At 32.2% G+C, this 19,418-nt stretch overlaps 2 protein-coding genes across 2 annotated transcripts in view; both read right to left on the reverse strand.

The window, feature by feature from the left end:
* Window positions 1-3,886: 3,886 nt before the first annotated feature.
* LOC126745239 (uncharacterized) lies at window positions 3,887-13,621 on the reverse strand. The gene is made up of 3 exons (XM_050452992.1): window positions 13,578-13,621; window positions 6,383-8,156; window positions 3,887-6,051 (listed from the first exon to the last, which is right to left on the reverse strand). The coding sequence occupies exons 1-3, from the start codon at window positions 13,593-13,595 to the stop codon at window positions 5,771-5,773; spliced, it is 2,073 nt and encodes a 690-aa protein (XP_050308949.1). The 5' UTR covers window positions 13,596-13,621; the 3' UTR covers window positions 3,887-5,770.
* A 4,622-nt stretch (window positions 13,622-18,243) lies between these two features.
* The window catches only part of LOC126745124 (TOX high mobility group box family member 3-like), a 34,297-nt gene continuing 33,122 nt past the window's right edge, over window positions 18,244-19,418 (reverse strand). The window contains exon 10 of the mRNA XM_050452842.1: window positions 18,244-18,844. Within this exon, the coding sequence (XP_050308799.1) occupies window positions 18,608-18,844 (237 nt within the window). The 3' untranslated portion in view covers window positions 18,244-18,607. The remainder of the gene's footprint in view (window positions 18,845-19,418) is intronic.

Below are 19,418 nucleotides of genomic sequence, written 5' to 3' on the forward strand. Positions count from 1 at the left end.
TCCTATCGATTTTGAAGAAGAACTTTTGGGAGTTTACGTTGATTCATTCAAATCAAAAGTCTAAAAATTAATGGAGATAGAAGATACTGTCAAAGTGACTTGATTGCAAAGCTCATTTATTAACTCCCACCAAGACTCTCATCTCACCTCATGCCCATCAATCATGATCAGTAAAACGTCCTGAATCTCCTTCTGACTTCACTACTCCAGACCTGGATGGATAGTTGGACGTTGGCACTCAAAAGTAAAAGTATGGAAATGATAGAAAAACACCCTTTTGAGACAACTATCTTAAAGTTATTTTCGACAGGTAACTCAAGACCAGAGAAATACAACCAGCTTTAATATAAGGAACTTAAGCCTCTCAATCTAAATCGACTGGTTAAGTTGGGTTGGGTTGATTTCAATCTCATCTTCAAGGTTCTTTAAAAGTTCCATTATCCAGTTATTCACCTTGAACAGTTGGAAACCAATTGGTGGTAAAACGGAAAGAATGGCAGCTCCAGTTGCTTGATTATCTAGCGAGTTGTCCAGATCTAGCCCTAAGTGGTTTGGTCAAGATAACTAATATAGTTCCTGTTTTTTCTTGATTAATTCGTTAATAAAACCTGCATTTATTATTAAGATTTTTTCTGAATGAATTAATTACTTCCAGGTAGTTAGAACGATTTAAGTTGTGTAACCCGGTACGTTTGTAGAACAGATTATCCGTCTATTAGACAAGTTTTTTTAGTGATTTTAAGTGGGTGAATTAACACATGAAAAAACTAATTTTTTCTTCCAGGTAAGTAACCCAGGCGACACTTTATTTATTATTGTCGTTAAATTATAAACGATTTTTTTGCAAATTTTTGATTTAGGTATATTTATCAACCGGTTATTGATAAATATACCAAATAAAAGTTAATACGGGATTTATATATCCGGTTTTTAAACTTGATTACTACACCTCAAATAATTGAGGAAATTCTTCTGAAAAATCACTGTTTTTCGTCCATATTATCCAATCTAAAAACGCTGTTTTTATACTAAATATTTATATATAGAATTATACCAAATTTAAATAAACAGTGTGTTATTAAATTAATTATAGAATATATATTTTCTGCAAAAACATTGTTTACCCCCCCCCACCCACCCCAAACATTTACACAGTAAGAAATTCTTTTGAAAAATCACCGTTTTTCGTCCATAATATCCAATCTAATGGCACTGTTTTTGTATTAAATATTTATATATAAAATTATATCAAATTTAAATAAACAGTGTTATTAAATTAATTATAGAATATATATTTTCTGCAAAAACATTGTTTTTTATTAACACAACCCTTACCCCCCCACCCACCCCAAACATTTACCCAGTAAGAAATTCTTTTGAAAAATCACCGTTTTTCGTCCATAATGTCCAATCTAATGGCACTGTTTTTGTATTAAATATTTATATATAAAATTATATCAAATTTAAATAAACAGTGTTATTAAATTAATTATAGAATATATATTTTCTGCAAAAACATTGTTTTTTTATTAACACAACCCTTACCCCCCCACCCACCCCAAACATTTACCCAGTAAGAAATTCTTTTAAAAAATCACCGTTTTTCGTCCATAATGTCCAATCTAATGGCACTGTTTTTGTATTAAATATTTATATATAAAATTATATCAAATTTAAATAAACAGTGTTATTAAATTAAACACTGAATATATATTTTCTGCAAAAACATCGTTTTTTATTAACACAACCCTTACCCCCCCACCCACCCCAAACATTTACCCAGTAAGAAATTCTTTTAAAAAATCACCGTTTTTCGTCCATAATGTCCAATCTAATGGCATTGTTTTTGTATTAAATATTTATATATAAAATTATATCAAATTTAAATAAACAGTGTTATTAAATTAATTATAGAATATATATTTTCTGCAAAAACATTGTTTTTTATTAACACAACCCTTACCCCCCCACCCACCCCAAACATTTACCCAGTAAGAAATTCTTTTGAAAAATCACCGTTTTTCGTCCATAATGTCCAATCTAATGGCACTGTTTTTGTATTAAATATTTATATATAAAATTATATCAAATTTAAATAAACAGTGTTATTAAATTAATTATAGAATATATATTTTCTGCAAAAACATTGTTTTTTTATTAACACAACCCTTACCCCCCCACCCACCCCAAACATTTACCCAGTAAGAAATTCTTTTGAAAAATCACCGTTTTTCGTCCATAATGTCCAATCTAATGGCACTGTTTTTGTATTAAATATTTATATATAAAATTATATCAAATTTAAATAAACAGTGTTATTAAATTAATTATAGAATATATATTTTCTGCAAAAACATTGTTTTTTTATTAACACAACCCTTACCCCCCCACCCACCCCAAACATTTACCCAGTAAGAAATTCTTTTAAAAAATCACCGTTTTTCGTCCATAATGTCCAATCTAATGGCACTGTTTTTGTATTAAATATTTATATATAAAATTATATCAAATTTAAATAAACAGTGTTATTAAATTAAACACTGAATATATATTTTCTGCAAAAACATCGTTTTTTATTAACACAACCCTTACCCCCCCACCCACCCCAAACATTTACCCAGTAAGAAATTCTTTTAAAAAATCACCGTTTTTCGTCCATAATGTCCAATCTAATGGCATTGTTTTTGTATTAAATATTTATATATAAAATTATATCAAATTTAAATAAACAGTGTTATTAAATTAATTATAGAATATATATTTTCTGCAAAAACATTGTTTTTTATTAACACAACCCTTAACCCCCCACCCACCCCAAAAATTTACCCAGTAAGAAATTCTTTTGAAAAATCACCGTTTTTCGTCCATAATGTCCAATCTAATGGCATTGTTTTTGTATTAAATATTTATATATAAAATTATATCAAATTTAAATAAACAGTGTTATTAAATTAATTATAGAATATATATTTTCTGCAAAAACATTGTTTTTTTATGAACAAGACCCTTACCCCCCCCCACCCACCCCAAACATTTACCCAGTAAGAAATTCTTTTGAAAAATCACTGTTTTTCGTCCATAATATCCAATCCAATAGTACTGTTTTTGTATTAAATATTTATTATTATACACATATATAATTATATAAAATTTAAATAAATAAACTGTGTTATTATATTAAATAATAACAACGAAACCAGCTGTTACTCATGCGTATTATTTGGGAAAACAATGATTTTTGAAAACAATTTCTTACTGGTAAGTTGTGTGGGGTGGGTGGGGGGTTAAGGGTAGAGTTAATAAAAAACCTTATTTTTGCAGAAAATAATTGCCTAAGAGAAAAATGCTTGTTAATTAAATTATAGGTGATAAAAAATCTATACTTTTCTCACATAACCTTAAGGTTTTTGAGTAAAACGTGAAAAAACCCTATGTTCTTATATATTTGAATATGGTCAAGAAATATTTATTAAACTATAGAATATAGGTATATGATATACGATTCTTGTTTCAAATGGGAAAAAACTTCGGTATTTGATAAAATGACGCAGATATCACATATTAGAAAAAAATAGACAATGCCTTAACGTGTATGAAACACAATAATTATACCATGTAAGATACAAATAAAAAAACATTAGGAATACAAATTTTCTTAGAACTAAACAAGGAATAATTTTGATTTTTTAATTCTTAATTAATTTATTAGCTTAAACTTCTTTTAAGCAGTAGCCACAATTTTAATTAATTAATTACTTTCAAGCAGTTGAAATTATTTTTATATTCTTTCAGGTAATTAGAGAAATTATCAATTTTAATTTCAGAGATCATTGAAATAAAAAAATAACTTCATTTATCATGATAACTTAACTAGTGTCTATTTTTTTCTTAATTAATTATTTCCTATTTAGTTGATTAATTAATTGTGCCTTCATTATTCAATCTTTCGAGCACTAGGAATAATTTAGGTTTTCTTCCTAATTAACTCATTTAATTACTTACAATCATTCCTTTATTCTTTCACATTTATAAAGTAATTTTAAATTTTTTACCTCAACTGAATTCATTTCTGATTTTCTTAATTAATTTTTGGAATAAATTAGACTTTTTCTTCTCACATCGTGAATTAATTAATTTCAATTTTTTTCTTAGTTAATTAATTCTTAATCAAATCATTTTTTTTCCAGCACTAGAAACATTCTCAATTTTGAACTAATTAATTACTTCCAGGCAGTTATTTATTCTTTCAAGCTTTTGGAATAATTAAAAAAAAATCCTTATGACAACTAAATTAATTTCTTTCATTTTTAATTAATCGACTCGTTATTCCAGACTTTGTTAAATGAATTTTGAATAAATTCCTTCTTCCAGGCAACTGGTGCCGTAAATTCTTAATTCTCAAATCAGATCAGATTTCTGGAAAATAATTTTTTTTATATAAAATTTATTCCTAATTAGTAAACTGAATGAGTTTTTCATTCCAGGCATTTAAGGCTGTTATTTATTCTTCGAGATGATTTATTCTACTGGTAGTGGGGAGGTTAGAGCCTGTTTTGCAAAGAACGCAAGAAAAAGCTAAAGAAGTGTATACTCTCCTGTATACTCGAGTACTTTGTTCCATTAATTTTTTAATTCTTAATTAATTTATTAGTTAAACTTCTTTTAAGCAGTAGCAACAATTTTAATTAATTAATTACTTTGAAGCAGTTAAAATATTTTTATATTCTTTCAGGTAATTAGAGTAATTATCAATTTTAATTTCAGAGGTCATTGAAATAAAAAAATAACTTCATTTATCATGATAACATAACTAGTGTCTATTTTTTCTTAATTAATTATTTCCTATTTAGTTCATTAATTAATTGTACCTGCGTTATTCAATCTTTTAAGCACTAGGAATAATTTAAGTTTTCTTCCTAATTAACTCATTAATTACTTTCAACCATTTCTTTATTCTCTCAGGTTTATAAAGTAATTTTATATTATTCACCTCAACTGAATTCATTTCTGATTTTCTTAATTAATTTTTGGAATAAATTAGACTTTTTCTTCAGCACAAGAAATATTCTCGATTTTGAACTAATTAATTACTTCCAGGCAGTTAAAACCATTTCTTTATTCTTTCAAGCTTTTGGAATAATTCCTTATGACAACTAAATTAATTTCTGTCATTTTTAATGAATCAACTCGTTATTCCAGGCAACTGTGACTATATCTAATTATTCCAGACTTTTTTAAATGAATTTAGAATAAATTCCTTCTTCCAGGCAACTGGTGCCGTAAATTCTTAGTTCTCAGATCAGATCAGATTTCTGGAAAATATTTTTTTTATGTCAAATTTATTCCAAATTAGTAAACTTATAGACAGTTCAAGCCGTTTTTGTATGATGAATGAATTTTTTATTACAGGCATTTAAGGCTGCTATTTATTCTTCGAGGTGATTTATTCTACTGGTATTGGGGAGGTTAGAGCCTATGTTGAAAGCATTGTTTTACGCAAGAAAAAGCTAAAAAAGCTTTTCAGCATAGTCAACTTACATGATAAATAGCTCAAACTAAACTTGACTTAACTGATGTTTCTATCAACTCCCTTTAATTGAAATTCGATTTCTCGAAGCCCAACCACTCGAACGCGTTGTATTGAATTTGCAACGAAAATAATGTTTAGGACCTAAAGACCGGATGAATGAAATCTACACTAAACTTCTCGAAAGTCCATACAGCACAATCACTAATATTCCTTTAAACCCTTACTCTGGACTTGTTACAACTACTCCATATAATCCATGTCTTCGTCCTTAAACCTCTTGGCTCTAGACACAGGGACGCCTTTCCTCAATTCAACTCTATCATCACGTTCCTCTCCGAGGATTTCAACGTTCCTCACTGGCGGTGGACGTCGATACTTTGGAGTATTTACTGTAGCAACTTGTGCTCCCTCCTCCTCCTCGTCTTCTACCGGTAGAGCCGGATTGATTGCTAACTGAAGCATACGAAGAAGTAAGGTCTCGCGAACTTCTACTGGAAGATACTCTTCTGGCTCAGATTCATCTATAAAAGACATGACAACTTCATTCAACGTTAAGTTAAATCTGTAAATAAATTAATTAATGATGGTAATTATTCTAAATTATCTAAAGATCCTACAGAAAAAATTGAAAGACAAATTTATAATTTTCTTAAAAAGCATATAAACCAATTTTCCGATATTGATAGATTTAAATTAACTCCACATAATAGTAAAACACCACATTTTCATGTATACAGGGTAAAAATAAAATAAATGAAAAAAAAATCAGGTAAATTGCTATAAGTGTCGTAATACCCAATAAAATAAGAAACTCTTCATTAAAACATTCCCTTAAAAACTACGTCTTATTACCTTGATAATAGCCTCGGTTAGCATCTCTAACAGGTATCAACCGTGCACTTTTATTGTTTTCCACATAACGCCTTTGATAGCCAAATCGCTTTGCTGTATCCTCGTTCCGACTGCTATAAGTGTAACTTTTACTAGTGGCTGCAGCTGCTTTCATTGAAAAATATGCACCTTGAGGCTCATACTCTTGAGCCAAACTTCTTTGATAGACGTATTGCCTAGAGGGTGCTTCGACGACTCTTTGATACTTTACTGGTTCACGTTGATACATCTCTGGGTACTGCCGAGAGTTAACAAGTTCACTGATCCTTTCCAGTTTCTTTTGCCTAAGGATCAGATGGTTCAACAGCATTTGAAACTCCCTGGTACTCACTGGAGGCTGGACGCTTTCAATGTCATTGCTGCTTAACTCTTCTTCTTTAAGTTGTTTTGATTGGGCCACTGGTACTGGGACAGGAATTTGACGAGGCCTTACGTAGCCATGCTCGTCCACTTGAACTGGTAATGGTTGAGGTACTTTTCTGATGTTAGCCCTCTCTATTTCCGCTCTAGCATCATAAACTTCTTGCATATTATCCACAGGGATGATTTTATTTTGCAACTGGCTAAGAGGGACTAATATGGCACCTTGCTGGAAAGGATGCCTGATCGCCACCAAAGGCTCGGGAGTAGAACCTCTATTAGCAGGAATCTGGACTACTGGACGATTCGTAGATGTACTAACAGGCTCAACACTGGTTGTTTCTATTGCAACTCTAGGATGGCTGTATGCTGCAGAGTCGACTTCTCGAGTTTCACTTCTTTGATAGTTCGCGACTGGAATTGTTGTTACTGGGATTCTGTTTGCTCGAGTAGTGGTAAATAAAGGTCGTGACGTTACAGTATGCCCACTATTAAATACATCTGAAACATCGTTGTGCCCCAAGGATTGCCTCAAATTGTACACATGCTCTTGAGGACTAAACTCATTCTGCTTTGGTGTTTGTGGCAGTTGCCTCCTGAGGATGTTCGGTTTGATTTCGCTTGCATCTTCGGTGACCGGTTTCTCGTCTTCATAGTGCTTGGCATGCAACGTTTTGAACACTGGGACTTCCGTTGACTTCTCATTCACTTCCGGTCGAATGATTTGACCTTCGGACTTAGTGTCCTCGTTACGTAGTCGGACAGAAGCGGCAGTAGAGGGTCTTTGGAGTAAAACACGTGGTGTAGCCGAAGTATAAACTACTAAGTCCGGCCTTGGGCTTGATTTGAAGCTCTCGTTTGGTTTGGGTGTAGTGGAGCTGGTCCTGCGACGTGATATGCTTTGGATTACGCTGAAAGTTGTACTGCTAGGTCCAGAGGTGGTAGTCACTGAAGAAGGTTTCTTGGTTGTAGTAGTCTTTGATTGGATTCTTTGGACCACCGATTGAAACGTGGGCAAACTAGGGGTTGTCGGTGGCTCGTGCTTACTAAAGATATCAGTTGCGTTACTGGAACTGTAAGATATGCGCTTAATGGCACCTTCCTCGTCTAGAAACCCGTAGGTTCCTTTGATGTTGCCCAAGACATCGCGACTTTCGATTTTAAAAGAGCCATCATCCGCCTCGTAACCGATTGTGTAAGAGCCGTCAGGGTTCACTTTTTTAATTCGCTTAATTATTTCCAGTTTACCGTCTTTCGATTCTGATTCAATTAATTCCTCTTCTTCAATCACTTTTGTGGGGGTGGAGGTTTCGGATTCAGGTGAGTCGGAGAAAGTAGTCGATAGGCATGAGAGAAATAGTAGAATCATTAGAATCTGAAAAAATTAGATTAATATTAGAGGCAATTGTTGTGTGCTTGAACAACATTTATAATTTAAAAAAATAGTCTATGGTGTCAAGCGCCTCAGTGAAGTATTTGAACCGTTAAAACCATTGCAAACGATATTTCCCAATTACCCGGTGAAGATATGACACCGTTTTTCCGCTCAACATTACCACATGTTTTTTGTTTATACAAATAAAGCGATTCTTTTTTAAACAATTTTCTCCATTGTTATTAATGCAATAATTACGCCTAATTCTTACAATATGTTTACATAAAACCGTTTCTTTAAAGTATTTCAGTCAAATTGAAAATTGTTGTATTACAATATGTGGGTTTGTCTGAGCAAAGAGAGATTGAAAAGAGAAAAATGAAATTTTACAGTTGTTTGGTAACGTAAATTGGAATGTTTAATTAAACATCCTATATACTTTCATATTTTTACACATTTTCTAAGCATTCCGTCATTGATTGGCAGTTTGCCATTCCGCCATTGAATTCAGCTCTTTTTGCATATTTTGTGTCTAAAATATATGCAAACCGATCTGACAGAGAAGACAATAAGGGTTGTATTAACTAAGAATTAAGCTTTTAATGAATTACCAATGATTTAATATTAAATTTTATAGGTTAAGCACAAGAAAATATTGTAAACGTTTCATGTAATAAATCAATCATTTATTAAAAAAAATATTTTTTATTTTTATGAAGCAAACTTGACGTTACACCAAACCATTTATTTTAATAGTCGTATGCCATTGTGCCATTGATTTCAGCACTTTTTTCCCAATTTCTGCATAAAAAATGTGTAAATCTATCGATCTGACGTTATAAATGCTTTGGATCAAAAATAATGTGATGCCTGATGTTGCACTAGACCATGTATTTAATTTTTTGTGTGCCATTCCGTCATTGATTTCAGCACTTTTTTGCCTTTTTACCTAAAATATGTGTAAATATATCCAAAACAACAAGCATTTAAAAAATTAAGTTATTAATGCTCTTTAGATCGTAAAAGATTTAATCCCATGCTTATAGAGGAGGGTCGCCTAATATGGGGAGGTTTCCTAATTTGGGGAGATCTAAAATTTTAGACGGTGAGGGTATACGACTAATCGCATGCACTCTATTTTGTAGAGTATGTCTGGATGCCTACAGTGCAGCAATGAACACCTGTTTTATTCAAATCATGAAAGCGTGATCCCAAGTTATCTGAACGTAAATATTTATAAAGTTTATTCATGTTATCGATTTTCATTAATAACTACGGCAAGGTAAGTGATTAAGGATTTGTTTTTTTTTATTGAATGAAGCTTTGAAGATAAAATATTGATGCTTCACGTTTATTTTAAATAATAAAAAGTTAGTATTTATTTTTTGAGGTTATAAACCTTAGCGGACTGGGTCTCCTATTGCGGGGAGTTAAGGGAGTCCTAATTTGGGGCTCCCCATATTAGGAACCATTTAGTAATGTATTGCAACTAAGTATGTAGACATGGGACCCTGTTCAAATAAAGGCTATGCGAAATAAAGAAATAGGTAGCTATAAAGCATCTCGGGTCTTCAATGTTCCACAGGCAACCTTAGAACGTTATGCTATAAATAAAGGCACTTCTTCTGATGAGGTAATTAAAACCAAAATGGGTAGAAATCCGATTTTACCGCAAGAATTAGAACAGGAACTGGTTGCATATTGCCTTGAAATGGAAGAAAAATATGTTGGCATTCCCCATCACGTGCGTATAATTGCGATGAAACAAGGATTACTGTGGTTCAACACAAACATACAAAAGTTGTTGGGTTGAGGGGTAAAAAGCGAATAGGTGCTTTGCAAGCCGCCGAACGAGGTTCACTTATTACTATAGTTACATGCATGAACCCCGCGGGTCACTTCATTCCTCCACTAGTAATATTTCCGCGTAAAAATATGAAGCAAGAAGTTATGGACGGAACACCCCTAGGGTCCATTTATGCCTGTCACCCTTCAGAATCAGTCAGAATTATTTACCGATTGGTTTAGAAATGTTTAAAGCATGTAGAGTCCACAGCAGATAATCCAGCTGTCCTGGTACTTGATGGTCATTTGACACATTCCAGAAATATTGAGGTGATTAAACTAGCTCGCAGTAATCACGTTTACATAGTGTGCCTCCCTCCCCACAGTTCGCACAAGATGCAGCCGCTAGATCTTTCTTTTATGTCACCATTTAAAACTTACTATGCACAAGAAATCGAAATGTGGCTTCGAAATCATGCCGATAGGGGAATGGTTTACCAGATTGGGCAGCTTTTTGAAAAGCGGCGACTGCTGAAATCGCTGCAAAAGGTTTTGAAAAGGCGAGATTGTTTCCCTGTAATCGCCATAAGTTTGGATCACACGAGTTTCTTAACATAATTGTTGATCAAACAGTTCCAAATCCACATATGGAAACTCTAAAAAATGATCCCATTCCTGATGAGAATTTAGGAAATCACCCAATAGTGACAACCAGTTCTACAGAGGACATATCTAAACCTGGTCTATCCGGCCTACAATGTCAAAAGTCTTGTTCTGGTCAAAATCAGTTAGACAGTCCCGCAATACCGGTAACTCCCAAACAACAGAAGTTTGTTATTCTTAGCGAAATAAGCCCTGTGCCAGTCTTGAATCCAGGCAAACAAAGTGGGGACGCCATATAAAACGTATTTGGAAGAGTCACAAAACAAGAAAACTAAACAAAACCCAAATATCAAAAAAAAGAAAACTGTAGCTCCTATAAAACCAAGTAAGCCCAAAAAGGGGAAAAAGTTGACTCTTCAGGAATCATCTGATGAAGAAAGCAAAGCCCAATATATGGATGACTCTGCAGACGATCGAATATCTGATGGAGATGAAAATGCGGAATGCATTTTCTGCAGTGGTCTTTATTCAGATGACCACGAAGGTGAAGACTGGGTTCGCTGCACACTATGCGCGGATCTTGGTCCTAAGGCCGTAGTGGTGTTTAAATGCCCTACTTGCAGCAGCAAAAAAAGAAAAATTATGTTTTGAGGACTTAACCATTTATCGTGTCTTTTGAATTTATTTTTTTTTATAAGAAAGTTGTTTTTTAATAAATGTATCTTAGTAGATGTTAAAGTTATTTTCTTAAAAACAACATCCATATTTTTTTAAATACATTTTGCAACCCATTGAATTAATCACTTGATTCTGCAAAGGTGTGTGTATATGAAAATTCGACCTCTCCAATTTAGGTGCCCACAGGTTCGTAATTTGGGGAGATGATTTTTTTTTACATAATAGGATCACTACCCCAATTTAATTAAATTTGAGTGTTTTTGTACATATATGATCTGTCCTGGCGTAAAATAATATCACTACGAGATTTTTCCAATTTTGAACACATAATGCAATTTTTTTACTATTTTCAAAAAAAACCTCGCCATATTAGGCGACTTTCCTCTATAAGGTGTGATGCTTGATATCACACCAAACCATTTATTCAATTTCTTGTGTGCCATTCCGCCATTAAGTTCGGCACTTTTTTTACCTAAAATATGTGTGTTGTTTAGATGATAAACCTTTTAATGAAGATTTTATATGTCATTTTAATTTTTGTGATATTGTAGGTTTCGATATTTAGTCTAATTATATTTTTTATGTTCACAAAAAGGTTTTTTTTGTTTTTATTTATTATTGCCCTGGATTTGTATTTAATTTATTTACACAATTATAGGTCTGTACATCGTCTCTCTCTATCTCTAAGCTTATCTTCTTATAACTCACTATATAAATAAAATTAAAAAATTTAAGTGCGTATCAAAATAGTAAATAAAAATTAAAAAAATATGAATTAAAAACACATTTTAAAATTTATTAAACCAACCAAACCCAATTTAGCCTTTAAAAAAACCATATATTTCTAAAGTTGTTCAAGACAATTAACTGAAAAAAATGCATTGGAAAATAATAATCATCTTTATTTAGCATAAATAGCTACATACAAAAACATTAAATTTCCCCAAAAATTAATAAAAATAAAAATACATATAATATTAATAATAATGTTCATAAACGTAATTCAAAAACATATTTAGTCAGCAAGAGTGCCATATAAGTAAGCAATAAATATATCAAATTAACATCATTAATCACTGTAAAAATCATGTTGAAGTTTCAAGTAAATTCATCCAGAAGTTTTTTTTTTGAGTTACATATTTTATTGGGTATTACGTCACTTATAGCAAAAAACAATTTAGAAAATACTTAAAAAAAAAATTTTTTTGAGCGTGTGAGATGTTTCATTGTTTTTAAATTGATTTTTACTATAAGTGACGAAATGTTCACAACAACACAGATTTTACCTAAGGTTTCTTTTGTAGAAATCCCTGACTTAACCTCACAAAATTCGTATATCTTCAAGACTATTAAGGATAATTAAATAAATTAAAAAAGCATTTGATTAACTAATAATCACCCGACAACTTTTCATAAGGCTTCTAAACTATTTCATACATTTTTGTGAGTTATGTTGTGAGTAAATGAAGGAAGGGTCTAGTGTAACACACCTCACAAAAAAATTAAACGTAATTTCTTGTGATCCAAAGAGGTTTTTTTCGTTAATTCTTAATTAATAGAATGCTTTTAGTCTTTGATGGCTTTAAATAATTTTAGGCATAAAGTGGTAAAAAAGTGCTGAAATCAATGGCGCAATGGCATATAAGGAAATAAATGGTTAGGTTACTGAAATTATTTGGATCAAGGAAAATAGTTTCTGTTACTTACAATAAAGTTGCAAAAGTGACAAGGAAGTGGAGACATTAATAAAAAAATTTTAAATTAGAAAGAGATAAAAGCGTTTACCCAAAAAAGCCAGAAAATAAAATAAAAAACCTAAAGCAACACAATGAGTGTGATAGACGAAAATTAATGACGCAAATAAGGTGTCAAATAGAGACGGATAAATAATTTTTTATTTAATTAAAAAAATATATATAAGTCACAGAAGCTTTTCATAAATAAACATAATAAAATGTTTATAATCATAAATAATTTAAACAACCCAGAGCTTTCGATATCCTAATAAAGAAGCTAGAATTTAGATAATCCTGTTTTCTATATGAAAGAAATTGAACATACAAAACTTATCAAAGAGTTTTAGGGATCTAGAACAACTTTTCATTGTAATAAAATCCGTATATAAATTTACCAATAATTACTGGACAAAACATGCAATACTTCGGCATAGAGGTCTCATAATAAGAAACAGCTTGTTGCAGTAAATTATTGTGAAAATTTTGTACATTAATTAATATAATCAAACATAAAGCCCATTTCACTTTAAATATCTCGACCAAAACACGATATAATAAATGGTTCACATCATCATCATCGCACACACACACCCACCCACGCGTGAAGGTACGAACTCACCTTCTTCAAATACGCCATATTTTCTCGTTACATTTAACGGGGTACTTTACTGACTAAACCGACGTGCTGATCTACATTTCTATATAACATGGGATGTCTCCCATAAGTGAAAACATCAGGTGGGAGTACGTATTTCTTCTACTGGGTGGTATATCTGACTGTGGTGACCTTCCTCTTAAAGAATAACGTTTTTTGTTTCTAAATCGGTGCGTTTGAGTGATAAGCGGTAATTTAGTCATGTTATTGAATAATATGGCAAGTTAGTAACAAAAATATCAACTCAGTTCTTTCTTCACAAATTCAAGTCCAGGTCCAATTAAATCAGAAGTCGTCAGGGTAATTTAAACAAAATAAATTAGCTTAGATCACAAACTTTTTGATCCAGAACAGTTCAAGCTATCCAGTTTTTTGTGAGGAGTGATGCCTAATATTAAACAAAACAAATTAATTTTAATTCGTGGTGTGCCATTCCGTCATTGAATTCGGCACTTTTTTGCCATTATTAATAGAAAGGAATCTGCTCTTTTCCCTTTACTAATTTAAATATAATTGATATTTATCAAGTTCTAGAGCAACAACTTCCTTCTTCTTTGTTACATGTGAATCCAGGTTCTGATTAAATGTTTAGTTGACCATTTAAGTGTAATAACCGCTAATTTGGAGATCTAATTATACAAACCTTTGACTTTATTTAAAGTCTGTACATCTAATTAAATTAGGAGTCATTAGGATTATCTACCTACTAAACACTACCTACTATAGTCAAACGAAATGGTGACCAAACCACAAGTGATCCAGAAGATTTAAAGTAGTCGGGCCTTTTATAAGGTGTAATCCTTGATATTTAATAAAACCAATTTCTTTATTTTTTCTGTGTGCCATTCCGTCATAGAATTCGGCACTTCAGTGCCATATTAAACCTAAAAATATATGGCAAAGTATTTGATTTGATTATTGATTAATCAAATACTTTTTGGTCTTGGAGATATTTGGGTTGAGTTGGGATCACAATAGTGACATCACAGTCGTCATCACTACTTGATAAACGCAGTCAAAAGCTTTAAACAAGTCACAAAAAACCGTAGCGAAAATTCTGTCTGTCATTAGCTGAACGGTATCTTGATAGCCAAACTGATACGTTAAGGATAACTATTATAAGACCTTAAATATGATATGGATATCCTTGGTCGATTTTTCACTTACTTTGTGGAACTGGATTTGAATAACTTTTGCCAATTTTATAATTAAAAGGAATCTCCATAGATTGAAAACTTTGGATAAGAGTATCATTTGCAGTCATATATCATTTTTGTTGGGCGCCATAAAGTTGCAATAAAGAAATTAATAAAAATATTTTTTTCTCTTATTTATTAAATAATTCTTAAGTATAATTTATTAGTTGTGGTGTATAAGATGAACATTAAGTGAAAGTGGCCGCATATATGTAATAAGGCACTTCATTAATAACGCACTCGATAATATTAGTTATTTGAGGAAAACGGTATTATTTTATGAAATTTATGGTAGCGAAGCAATGATGAAAACGGCCACGTACTCAGATGATTTTTCATAGGTTTTTATACCTGTCAAACATACACTGAATTTTACGTAATTATTTCATACATTTAATTAACTTAAACTGCTTAATAAAAACCTTCAACCCAGTCGTAAAACTGGAGGCCCCAATCTGAAAATGCAAGTATTTCATAACGAAGTCATGAAAATAATACTACAACAATGCATTGGTTTGAAAACTATGTACCCAATAGTTCTTGGACCATTTCCCACGACGTCATGCTTTTTTTTTGTTGTACTTTTTTGATTCATTAAGAGACTGGTTTAAGACACTTTACTGATAACATCTCACCTTTAAGAAACTATTAAATTTCTACTTATTCAAAGACAAAGTAGCATAGAATCGAATTATATGCTACTAATTTTACCTCACCGATTATTCATAGATAAGATAGTTTTGCTTCTATCAAGTTTGCCTTATATATGGAAAAAGAGCGAAAATAAGGTCGTGCGTTAAAGTAAGACAAACAACAATTGATGCAGAGAAACGAAAATTAAAGACGGATGAGCAAAAAAAGGCACAGTTGACGTGGAGCAAAAAACTGATAAACAATTAAAAAAAACTCTCAAGTTGACTGACGTGAAGTTCATTGTTGAAGAAGCAGAAGAGGATGAATAGAGGTAGAGCAAGAACACGCATTAAAAAACGTTACAAGCGGATGTGGAGCAAAAAACCATTGGACATTACGTCCGTGTGACTTAACTAATGAATAAAAAAAGTACAGTAGAGCAGGTTGACATAGTGCAAACAAAATATATATAATGCAATAAAACTATTGAATTAACTTGTTTTAATAACGTGACAAGAGAGGAGAAACACGTAAAAATACATATACATATCTAAGTTGACGTAGATTCCATTAAATAAAATACGTCATAAAGTGACCAACTTCGTAAATTAACGTAATTGCTGTGAAATGAACGAAAAGTGAATTGATATAGGGCAAAAACATGCAAGGAACGTATGGGCTAGCAAGTTCGGCTAACGTAAAGAAAGACACAAATAATGAAAGATTTGTATAAGCGTGAATGAGAAAACTAAGAAATATCCTTAGTAAACTAAATAAAAAATACATGTTACTAACATTGTAAAAGAACAAATGAAAATTGACGTTGTGTAAAAATGAGTAAATAGACAAATACCGATGTAATGCGAAAGCATTAAAGTGAGAGAAACATCAAGTGAGTGCCAAAAGAATACGTGTAAGAAAAAAAATATACTGCAATTGGGTTACGAGGTTTAGCTGACGTGAATACTGTTAAGAATAATGAAAGATATGTATAAGTTTGAATGAAATACATCAGCTGACGTATAAAAAATTCAAAAAAGAGTAAATTAATGTAGAGTAAAAAAAGATAATGATTAAGGATCTTATGGGTTAGCAAGTATGGCTGACGTGAAGAAAGTCGAAAATAAGTAACCCAACATTTAGTGTAGATCATGTATATTGTCTTTTTAATACTTGCGCTTAGCCTGTTATAGCAGTTCGCATTTTTAACAGAATATATCAAAATAGTATCGTCCGCAAACCCTAGGTTTCTTTTTTTGGTAAAATTTTATCAGCATGTAAGAAATACTCAAGAGGACTTAGTAAAGACCGCTGAGCAACATCTACATCACATTCTTCATTATTTTTTCAATTTAAAACAGTAAAATGCTTTCTGCCTTTAATATATGACTGTAATAGTTTATGGCAAATATTATACAGTTTTTCTAGAAGTAGTTTAAGGTCCTTAATGTCCGTATACTGCTACAACAAACTTATTTACCAATAAGTCAATGCTTACTCCAAGGAAGGCTATTAGTTTGTCCGTCAACTTAGTGGCGCCCAACAAATAGGATATATGACCCTCATTTGCTCTAGAAAGATTCTCTCCTGACCTAACATTGGCACGCTGATGATTACAACAAGACTGTCCAGACTCTTTCTTTCGTACCCTTTTGGATAAATGAGGAAATTCTGTCTCTCTAGACTAGGATTATCAGATTATCCGTGTTAGGCTGAACTTCCACTTCTTATAGCTGAAGAATCATTTGACCCTCTTATTAGGGCAAGTTTATAACAATTGAAGACTGCTCACAACGTTTTCCTGGTCCTTCAGCAATCTACTGACGACAGTTTTTCGTTCTTATATGGTTAACTGCACACTTTTCCAGGAGTTTCAGATAGAAATGACGTCAGGCTAATGACATGAGACTTAAGGCATCGGGTGAGATTCCTTTACCTTGATCTTCATTAGTAAACTACCAAAGAAGTGAACCTGAGCCAGAATCCTCAAGCTCTTGTTCCTATTCCTTGATCATTTTGCCATAGTGAGGAGAGTCCTTTATACTCTCACAACTTCTTCTTCAAGATTCAACTCTGGTTTTACATATTGTTAACTTCCCCTTAGGATTTAGTGCAAGAAGTAGGCTCTATAAGCATTTTTTGTTAACCACGAAGTGTTTAGAAAAAATTGTACAACCCAACCTTAAAACTCACTTATATAGAAGGCAAAATCATTTGCTTCAATAGTACGGGTCTGAATATCGTGTCAAACGCCACGTGGCAGTACCTGAGCGCTTAATATTTAGTCCGAGGCCTATGTACAATAAATAAACAAAGTGAGAGAGCTGATAATCTTTAAAGAATAAAATACTGGGCCAAACATATTATATCCTGATGAATACTTTTTAATATACACCCCTGGCAAAGTGAGGAATCGAGAAATAGATGAGGCATTACTCTTCCCTCTTTAACTAAACGCTTTTTCTCTTATTTTCTGTTGCATGTTAATGCAAGTATACACTAAGGATAGAAAATTTCGAAGCATACACGTGGTTAAGAAACAATCCATTAAATGTACACTACGTTGATCGTGTATATTCGTGGAATATACCTTAGTCGATAATCGAAGTGCAGAAACAATAGCCTCATATATATGGAATTTCAAAATGCTACAATGATGATGATGATGATGTAGGAAAGATTGGAATCAACCGAATTCCAAGAAAAAAATTTCAAATCATACAAACTGCAGAAAATAGAGCGTAACGCTCATTAATGTCACTCCTTGAGCTAAACGGTTTTTAAATAAGACACTTTCCAAATAAAATGGTTAACATTTCTATATTAATACGTAAAAGATAACAAATAATAGCATTGACTTGGCATTACATCCTCGCCTCTATTAAAATTTCCATCTAATTTATTTACAAACTAACTTAACTATTAATATAAAAATCATAAAAAATAAATAATCAAGTTGGTAAAGTTAACACTGGTCGTCAAAACAGGCAGATAATTAAGGCACAATGTCAACTGGCTTTAGTGAGTAAAAATAGCTCTGAAAAGGGTGCAAGAAAACCGCTACAAACATGTTCAAGCACCCCAGAACTTTACGTAAAATCAACTCAGAAGTATTTACAATCTATCACCGACGTATAGCACACATCAACCCTTTGCAGTTTTCTTCTAAAATCGAATGTTATGCCCCCTTAAAAATGCATCGATCTGACCAGCTCCAAGGGCTCCGGTAGTGTCGGCCGATGGTTGAATATAATACACCGCCGGTGTCACAGTTGTGGATTGAACGTACTGTCGCTGTTGCTGTTGCTGTTCCCTAGCTTTCTGTTGCTGAGCATAGAGCTGAGCTGAGTTCTGGAACTGAAGCTCCGCTTGTTGCGCGTGGTAAGCTGCCTGAGGATTGATCTGGAGAGAATAACGTTTAAGTTGAAAGAGGGTGGTTCTTGGTGAAACCAAGTGTGCCCGTGCAATAGTAAGTCACATTGCGATTGATCGTGATACAATTGAATAGGTTAGATTTATGTGAAGTGGAGTTGTTAGGTATATAAATTAGGGTAACATGCTTTTTTAAGGTTATTTAGTGTTGTAAAGGTTTATTCTTAGCTTCATTAACTCCATTGTCCTATAAGCCATGAGAGATAAGAGTTCAAGAGAAAAAGAAGAAGATTATGTCGGAAGAAATATGGTGAAAGTGATGATGAGAAGGATAGAAAATATGGTGAGGATAGAGTTTAAAGTGAGAGCAAGTACGAGAACGCTTTAAATTATTTTTCTAGAGAACTAACTTAATGGTTTACTAGATCTTTATACTTCATGGCTAAACTATTAATTATGTCAATTTCTGTTGCTTTAAATGGAAAATTTTTAGAGTAAAAATTGATAGACAATATTTTGGTCTATAAGATTGATATTGAATATTTTTTTGTAGCATGAACAGTTTTTGAAAAAATTGGAATTTTAGAAAATTGTACTATAATCT

Source organism: Anthonomus grandis, chromosome 15, assembly GCF_022605725.1.
Source record: "Anthonomus grandis grandis chromosome 15, icAntGran1.3, whole genome shotgun sequence".
NCBI classification, from domain to species: Eukaryota; Metazoa; Arthropoda; class Insecta; order Coleoptera; family Curculionidae; genus Anthonomus; species Anthonomus grandis.